Source organism: Lactuca serriola, chromosome 9 (assembly GCF_051521515.1).
Source record: "Lactuca serriola cultivar US96UC23 chromosome 9, Lser_US96UC23_V15, whole genome shotgun sequence".
Classification (NCBI taxonomy): domain Eukaryota; kingdom Viridiplantae; phylum Streptophyta; class Magnoliopsida; order Asterales; family Asteraceae; genus Lactuca; species Lactuca serriola.
The window spans coordinates 100,486,176-100,495,685 of record NC_136416.1 but is presented as its reverse complement, the minus strand read 5'-3'; the positions used below and the strand labels follow the sequence as shown (position 1 = coordinate 100,495,685).

Sequence of the window (9,510 nt, the reverse complement as noted above, 5' to 3'; positions counted from 1 at the left end):
TAAATCTAATGCATGCAAAGTATAACAAGAATTTTCACGTATTCGTTCGGGATCATCCGTTTGTTTACTTGTATTCTCCCCTGAAATGTATTAAAAGTACATTATAAAGTATTTGAAGGTGTATAAAAAAAGGGGTATGAACTCACTTGATTGAAGTGGTTGTTTTGAAGTAGTCGAGAGAAGAATCGAGCAGAACTTCGACTAGTGAGAATTAAATTCTTGGGAATCTCGGGAGTGTAGAACTTCCTTCGGATCTTGAGTATGAAAACCGGGGTGTCAGGATGGCTTCGAGTGGAAAAACGCAGAGCTAAAGCGCGGGAAAAGAGAAGAATTGAACAAGAAACTCGGAACCCTAGCCTCCCTTTTATAGGAGGTTGAACCGCCTCCGTATGCTGGGCGTACGCTCTTACGCGGGGCGTAGCATACGTCAGCGCTTACGTCAGGCTCCTGACGGAGGATGGGATGTCTGCTCCCGAAGGGACTACGCCCTTATCGCCTGGTACGTTGGGCGTAACCCAATTTACGCTGGTCGTAAATTGGATTTCCAAACTTCTAAATTCCGTAACTTTTGCATACGAGCTCCGATTTTCCCGTTCTTTATATCCACGCGTAGGTGAGACTGTACTCTACAACTTTCATTTAGACTCCGTCAGGTAGTTTTGACTTTATTTTTAATAGTATATTTTTAGTAGGCCCGGACTGCTAAAGTCTGTTAAAAATCCATAACTTCTTAATCCGGCGTCCGATTTTATCTATCTTTTTACCGTTGTATTCCTATGGTCAGGGTCTTCAACTTTCGTTTAGGTTGTGTTAGCTAAAGATCGCTCGATCTCTAATTCGAGTCTTTAGCTGTCTACTGATAGGTCAGAAACTTCGTAAAATCATAACTTCCTCATAAGAAGTCAGATTTGGGCGTTTTTTTATGTATGTTCGCGGTTTAATGATATCTACGACTTTCATTTAGATACCTAAGGCTAAAAAGTATTTTATTGAAATTTCTTGTTTTATGCTTAACAACGCTTTACCGGTAGTGTTATGAATCTTTGATTGGTCATAACTCCTTCGTTATAACGCGGATTTTAGTGTTCTTCATATTTTTGGAAACCTTACCACGATATCTACCACATAGTGTACTCAAACGAAGCTTTTTGAACATTTTATTTTCGATGATATTCTTATTACTTCACAAATAGATTACAAGACTCGACTTTTAGACATTACATTGACCTGAAATAACGGGTTGTTACACCATATGTGAAATATACAATACACACTTCGATACCAATACAAGACTAGAAAGGTTTCGACACATCACAACCAGTTTCGACCCCAACATTCTCCCCCTTTATGAGAAGTGTCGAATTCCTAAGTCATCAACATTTGGGTCGCTTGATGTATAAATCTCCTTATCTCAACATACCAATTGATCGTTTTTCTGATCTCTTCTTTTTCACCATCATTGTTCTTTACATAACTATTCATACGAACCAACAGATTTGTATATTGAGAAAATATATACTTTTCCACATCGCACATTTGGAAAAGATACTTTGTGTTGTCCCCTTTCTTTTTTTCCCACAAAAACTATACCAAGAGGCTTCACACAAATCTCTCAATCTTCAAAGTTTTTAAGGCTTCCTTGACCCTTCAACATTGATTGAGACATTGTAACTTCTCAACCCATGGCAAGAACAAGTTCTACGTCTGTCATCGCAAGACAACCGTAGCAATTGTCGATGAACAGCTTTATGTGTGCAAACCCAATCAGGAAGTCTTCTTTGTTCATCACTTGGAGCTTCGAAACATCTACTCCTTTCAATATCCTAGCAACACGTATGAGATTATGTAGATTCATCAAGGGAAAATCAGCTACAAAGAAGTTGAATGCAACGTTATTGGCACAAACAACATGGAATCGATAATTCTGCAACATTCCTTCGAATAAGAACTCCTTCGAAATGTTGAGAACTCTTACAATTTTCACCAGTGACCATACTTCACCTTCTCTTTTACCTAGGACTGCATGAAATCTGATATTTAATCGTGTATACTCCTCCTTATCTTCAACCTTATGAACGATCTGATATTGAGCAGCCATAAACAACATCTCATTTATAGAAAAATCCAACTGATTGAACTCAGAGTTTTCAGTAGCATAACTCCTCTTGGGAACCTTTTCGAACTCATGCATAATCCCATTAAAAACTAAAGAAACACAGGCATTACAAAAAACACATAAATTCGATCAAATTTTTCCCATAAATTTGATCGAATTTGTACTTTGCAGTTTTAGAAAGTCCCAACAAATCAAAAATGCAAATTTTGATCAAAGACTTAAAATTTTTGATCGCGTTTCTCAAAATTTCGATCAAAATTTTGGGTTTCTTGCTCCCGAAGACTCTGGCTTGTATATATAGGACGCCTCTCTAATCAATTTAAAGGTTAGTTGATTCTTGAAGCTTCAGACGACGAAAAATACGATTTTTGAGGTGATTTATCTATGATTTCAGCGATTTTTGAAGATCTAAAGGATGTGAATCATCTCCTATAAATAGTTTAGTTAGATTCAGTAGTTTAATGTTTCTCTTTACTAACTTTTACTAGAATTTAGCCATGTCTGGCTAAACCCTAGTTTTCAATTCTACAATAGACTAGTACTTTTCATGTGATCAGTTATCAGATTTGGTTTTCATTGTGGGCTTCTATTTGGTTGTTTTTAAGCTTAATGAATGTTTTATTTTTAATTCTTGTTATTCTAATCACCTAGCTAGGGTTTAATCATTCCAGTTAATCAGTTAATAGAATATGTAATTATTCTTGTTAACTGTAATAAGTAACAAGTATCAGATTGGTTCTGTGTTAGGGATTTAACTCTGATATAAACTGAAACTCTATACCTCTATGCTTTCGAGCTTGTGAGAAGTATTAGGTATTTTTGAGAATTTTACATAAATCTTAATGCAACTTTTATGATCTTAATTAAGAGCTTGTTTAATTAGACAATAAAAAGTTAAGGTTAACTTAAGAGCTTGTTTTGGTTAATTTAACTATGTAAACGAGATTATACTAGAGCTTGTTATTTATAACAGTATCAAGTTGGATAGAACGCATTCTGAATAACCAGATCTGGGCTGACTGCATGACTAGGAAAGTCGTAGCAGAGCCAGTGGTGGTCCTACAATGGGAGCAGTGGTGGCAGTTGCCCCCACAAAAAAAAATATAGTTTTTTTAAATAATATACTCTGACTCTCTAACATATAATATTTTGACTCTTCAAATATATTTTGCCCCCACACAATAAATAAATGTTTATTTGCCTCCTCTTTAAAAAACTGTTGGGTCTGCCCCTGAGTAGAGCTGAATTTGTTTTTATTGTATTTCACTATAATTTTTAGTTTTAGTTTTAAATAAAAAATCTCCCTTTTTATATTTTATCTTTTGACTAGTATGTGTCTTACGAAAATAGGCATTGATCATTAGACTGTGTCCCTGAGAATTTGACCCTGCTTCCTTGTGCTATCATTTAATGCAAACAAGCAGTGAAAATATTATTTGCTTAAATCGTGCGCGGCAACGTTTTAACTGAAACACAATTATTTTGATCAAGAAATCTTTTTATTATGATTACCCAACATCAAATTATTAATCGAAAGGCTAGGATCCATATTTGGCCTCACAATGTAAAGTTGATTAGTCAAAATTTACAAAATGAAGTTATTTAGGTGAATAAACTATTTTCGATCTAAATCTCTATAGGATTCCTAGAAAACAAGATTTATTGACTTATGTCAATAACATGTTACTCTCTTCTAATACGTATTTGATAATCATGACTGTATTAGCCGATGATCATGAATCAAAATGATGAATCGACCATGCAAAATTACAATGAGATTCGGCTCAAGTAACAGTTGATAATCGCGATCAACATATACCTTTGTTTGACTATACTCTTCTTTTGACGAGCTGGTAAACCACACATGCTTACATAAAAAAGAATATACCATAAGGAGTTATTTCCATGGAAGCATAAGATTCACATTGTTATAAAACGGGATTTTGTTTTACTACTTATTTAGTTAAATACTTTTAACTTTGGATAATTGTCCTATCAAACCCTTTCGGTAACTCTATTGTAAAATGCAAGAAGGCGGTGAGGGTGACGAACAATAGACGCCACTTAAAAGCCAACCTCATTAGGAATCGAAATGACCTCCTAAAACCTTCCTTATAACAATAAAAGTAGGTGATCCTAGTCGTAATAATACTAACAATGCCCATTTAGGAAATATACGAGGACGCAATGTTTGTTCGGTGTTATACATATAAATACGATTTTACTATACACACACACATTTGAAGATTATATGTCTTTTAATTCTATTGACTAAAATGTCAACAATTAAATTTTAAGAGTCCTAATCTTTTATCTTTTAATTAATCTTATAATTAAACCAAATTTACTTTATCTTTTAGCATAAAGGCTAGTTTGTATGTGTTTAAAATCGAAAAGGATAACGTGGGGAATGAATAACCATGTCGTGGCACACATAAAACACACAACTTATTTTAGGTTTCTTAGCAGCAGTCCATGACGTGGCCAAGAGGAGACCACGCCGTGGCGACGAAAACAGTCATGATCCAAATTAAGCATCGACAGAGTCCACAACGTGGTGGAGGAACAACCATGATGTGGTGAAGAAGTAGAACGACCTAATGGTCGTTTTCAAGCGCTCATATTCGATTTTAATCATGGCAAATTTATAGTTAATTTAAACAAGAAATCCAACACATACAAATCCTAACATACTATCCAAGACAAAGTCTAAGTGCAATAGAATTGAGTTAACCTAGGCTCTGATACAACTGATGAATTTCGAGCCTAGGTAAAGACCAAAATAATGGGCAACGAAAACAACAAGTATGATCTAATAGACTCGAAACAACAAATCAAACTCAACAATAAATGTAAATTATAGGACATAATGATATAATCATACCTTTGCTTTCTTAGTGGATTTCTTCTTTAGACGATCCAGTTGATTGGACTATAAAACCCAACAGAGAGTTCTTCTTCTGTAATCGCCCCAAAGAAATAAAGTAGAAGCAGATATAAGCAATCCTCGATCCATGAGCTACAAACCGAATCGAAAACTCGATTCTACGACAGGCCACAGTATGGTGATCAAGGTGACCCATCGTGGGAACTGCACTTTGGGATTCTTTAGAGTTTTCAGGTTTCCGAACTTTGATAACCGAAAGGTATTTTTACACCTGTCAAAACTGAATTCAGAGCCCTCTTTATATAGGGTGATGATTTGAAACCCTAAAGATAATTCCCAAATATAATAATAATTATCTATGGAATTCAGATCATTCTGAAATATTGCATATTCTATTGTTTTCTAATTAATTAATTAAACTACTAATTAATTAACAATACAAGTCCCTTATATAAATATATTTTTAGTTCTGTTTTAGTTTATTCTTGCGTGTAACCCAAAAGGGCACTGCCATTTATAGTAATTTTACCAAAGGGCACTGCCATTTATAGTAATTTTACCGCGCTTGTTATGGCTATTGACACTAATTTTACATCAATTGGAGATGCTGAAAGATTTACAGTAAGTGAAAACTAGAAGATGGGTTGATGATGTCATTCTTCCAACTTCGAGTATGGCTAATAAAGGGAACTCTTTTGTACCTAAAAAGGTAAATATTATGATATGGTGTGTTCTGGGTAATAGGATCCCAACGAGATTAAATCTATCAACCCTAGGAATGGATGTCCCTTCCATTTTATGTCATATATGCAAGTTGGAGGTAGAGCAACTTAACCATTTATCTGTAACATGTGAAGTGGCATCTAGGACACATAATGCGATTTTCAAATGGTTGGAGATCCTACGAGTTTGATTCAGTGATCGGGGTGGTTTTGACAGTTATTCATCTGCCTCTTTACTCGGAAAAGAAGGTTTTGATGGATGCAATTGTTTGTACTACTATTTGGTACATCTAAAGGCTTAGAAAAATAGATTGTTTGTTGATGGAAAACTAAGGCAAAGTGACATTGTTGACTTCATCATAGAGTTTTTTTTCTTTTGTAAAATGTTCTATAAATTAAATTAATTGGTTGATAAATTTTATCTATTCGATGTAATTGTTTTTGCTCTAAAAAAAGAATATAAAACAATTAAAATAATTACATAAAAAAAGTGTTTTCTAGTTTGTACTCTAGTTTGTATGATCCGATAACTCTTTATTTTTCTTTTTCATGAACAATCGACAACTTTTCTTCGTGAAAACGATAACACATTCATGTCGACATCATGAATGAGTGTTTTAGCCGGGGTATTTCAAAAGTTCAAGGACTAAAACTGCTAACTAAGAGATAGTTAAGGGACGATATGTGTACAATTTTGTAACTATAAGGACTACACTCCAATTTTACAAATTTCCATTCGAAAACCAACACCATATACGCCTCTCATCCATTCTTCCTTGTTTGCCTCATCGAATCATCAGACCGGTCTCCGATTTTTAGGTATGATTTTTCTCTCCCTCTTGATTGGATCTTCCCCAAATCCCTCATATATAGGTTTGATCTTTGTTATATGTACTCTGTAGATCATATCTTCTGTTGACTCTATCTGCTCTTGATCTTAAGTTACGAATCTTAGCATTACTTGTGCGGATCTTAAATCCATGATTGATTAATCTTTCCACGGTTTGTTTCGTTGCTTCTAAATCTTTTTCCGCCATTGTAGTTCATTTCAACTTGCTTTTTTTTGGAGAATTTTGAACTGATTTTGTTAAACTTTATCTACTTAATTGCTATCTACCGGTGTTTTTCCTTTAATTTACCGACCAGTTATGTCGCCAATGGTTCCCCCCTTCTCCGAGGAGTTCGTAGGTCAAGGTTGATCAAAATCAATAAAACAAATTTTCAAATTGATAATCACTTCGTCGCAATCAATTACAACGATCCATCTCCGAAAATAACTGTTCAATTTTGCATTAATCATTACAAATTATGAAATACAGATAATATATTAGACTACGAAGTTGCAATTGTTTTGATACTTGGTGATTTTGACTTTGGTTTTCAAGATCTAAATCATTATCCATGTTGTGGTTAGTAATCGAGTCTAATTTGATTTTGGTTTGATGAAGAATACTATGAACTGTTGTGCTTTTATAAATTTTATATTTGGTGGAGTTGCTTCCATGATCAGTTTAACTAAAAATGGTCTTGAAACGTGTATGCTTGTTATTCCTTCAATACAAATCTGTGTCTTTAAATCTTGAATCCATTCTATAACATATTTCATATCATTCTTTTCTGTATTAATTTGATCTTATCATGACATATTCAAATTCTGTAGCCTTGTGGTGTATTATCAAATATGGATTCAAGCAGAGGCCAAAATGGGATTCAACTCTTGTTAGCTGCAGAGCAAGAAGCTCAACAAATTGTCACAACTGCTCGAAATGGTTTGTAAATTTTAATTTCTTTTGTTGATTTCAACTTTTAATATTTCAAGATCATGTTGATATTTGACTATAATACATATGAATCATGATTTAAATGCACCTTCATATTAATATATATAAACACTTTTTGCATAACTTTTTTAAAAACTTGTTAAAACACTGTTAATTAATTAATTCCACTTTTTTTAGCAAAATTGGCTAGACTAAAGCAAGCGAAAGAAGAGGCTGAGAAAGAGATAGCTGACTTCCGTGCTCAAATGGAAGCTGATTATCAAAGAAAACTGACCGAGGTATAATAATATATAAAATCAATTCTTGTCAAGGGGGTTGTTTGACATTATCAAAACTGAAAGGGTATGAAATGTAAATGTAATTTAATGTTACAGACAAGTGGAGATTCGGGTGCTAATGTGAAGCGTCTTGAGAAGGAAACAGATGAGAAAATTGAACATCTGAAAAAGGAAGCTGAAAGGATTTCGACTGATGTTGTAGAGATGCTTCTGAAGCATATCACTTCTGTAAAGTATTGAAAAACAGAAGGGTCTTTTGGAGTTTCATGAGAATTTGTGTTTTTTTTTTTTTTTTTGGATTTTGAGTTTGCATGTGGGTGTATTGTATGGTGATATTTGTTGATTTATGTTTTTATTGGAGATGTTTATTCATATTTCTGTTTGGAGTCACAAACTCTATTGAGAAAATCTTGTTGTAATTTTATTTTGTTGAGAATAAAAGATGGGTAGGTCATGTAGAAGCTGTGTGTCCAAATGGAATGGGCCTGGTGGGCTTTTAATTACGAGACCAGATTAGGACCGGTTCTTGATAACCAATTTGGGCTGGTGGTCTGGAGTGGGTCAAATTCTGTTGAAGTGGGCCGGTGTTTTGAATGTATTTGATTTAATGTTTGGCTGAAAACTTTAAGTTATATTTATGTAGAAAATGTTCCGTAAAAATAGTTGTATGGTTCTGAAATATGTAAAATATATTTAAAAATCAAAAGTTAAAAGGTCTAAAAAGTTAGATGAAGTATAGCTTTTTGGTTAGTAACATTTTTTTAAATAAAAACTTTAAGCATGTATTTTGAGTTTTTTTTTTTCTTAAAAGCTTGTTGTCTAACATACCAAAAATCTAAATCATTTTTTGTTCGTTTTTTTTCTACATTTTTAAAAGGATATTAACATAAAAACCTTTTAAGTTTTCAAAAAAATATGATTTTACTATAACAACATTTTTTGATGCGTTAAAACCAAGTTTCTAAATAGCGTGTGGTGTAGTAACGATGTCAAATATCAAGCTTTATATGCAATGCAAATCCTGATGTTTTTCAACGCGTGACTTAAGTCATCAATGTTGTATATATAAAAAGGAGATATCAAATAACTATAGATTTATATCAAATATAACAAATTTTTTGAAGAGTTATGTCAATACTTAATAACAAAAGATTAAAAAAACTCGTGGTTTCATGTCCAATAAAAGAAACATGTAATAATGCACCTTGATTCACCTTGGCATGCCCTACGCTAACCTCATCCCCATAAAGGTTTTCGAGACTGCATACCCCGCCTTGCTGCCATGGAACGCCTTTAAGAACCCTAGTTAAAACCGCAACTTTGTAATTTTTTTTGCTACTTTCCCTTGTTACTTGCTATCAGAGGTTATAGGTTAACATGAAATAAAATTCACAAGAAAACCCGTAAGTTTCTCTCTCTCTCTCTCTCTCTCTCTCTCTCTATATATATATATATATATATATATATATATATATATATATAACGTTTTTACATTAACTTTTATTTTCATATTATATGTATCTATAAAAAGATGTTTTTAGATTTATAAACACATTTATAGTATTATAAACACGTGTTTAGAAGCTTGATATATTTTTAGAAGCATAAATACATCTTTAGAAATATTAATATGCTTTTTAGAAATATAAATACATATTTTTATGTTTTTAGAAGTATATCTATATTTTTTAAAAACATAAATATGTATTTTAAATACATATATATA

General features: G+C 33.1%; 1 protein-coding gene across 1 annotated transcript; it reads left to right on the top strand.

Moving 5' to 3' along the window:
- Nucleotides 1-6,418: 6,418 nt before the first annotated feature.
- VMA10 (vacuolar membrane ATPase 10) lies at nucleotides 6,419-8,245 on the top strand. Its single transcript, XM_079020882.1, has 4 exons — nucleotides 6,419-6,544; nucleotides 7,386-7,494; nucleotides 7,684-7,784; nucleotides 7,881-8,245. The coding sequence occupies exons 2-4, from the start codon at nucleotides 7,407-7,409 to the stop codon at nucleotides 8,022-8,024; spliced, it is 333 nt and encodes a 110-aa protein (XP_078877008.1). The 5' UTR covers nucleotides 6,419-6,544; nucleotides 7,386-7,406; the 3' UTR covers nucleotides 8,025-8,245.
- The last annotated feature ends 1,265 nt before the right edge of the window (nucleotides 8,246-9,510 follow it).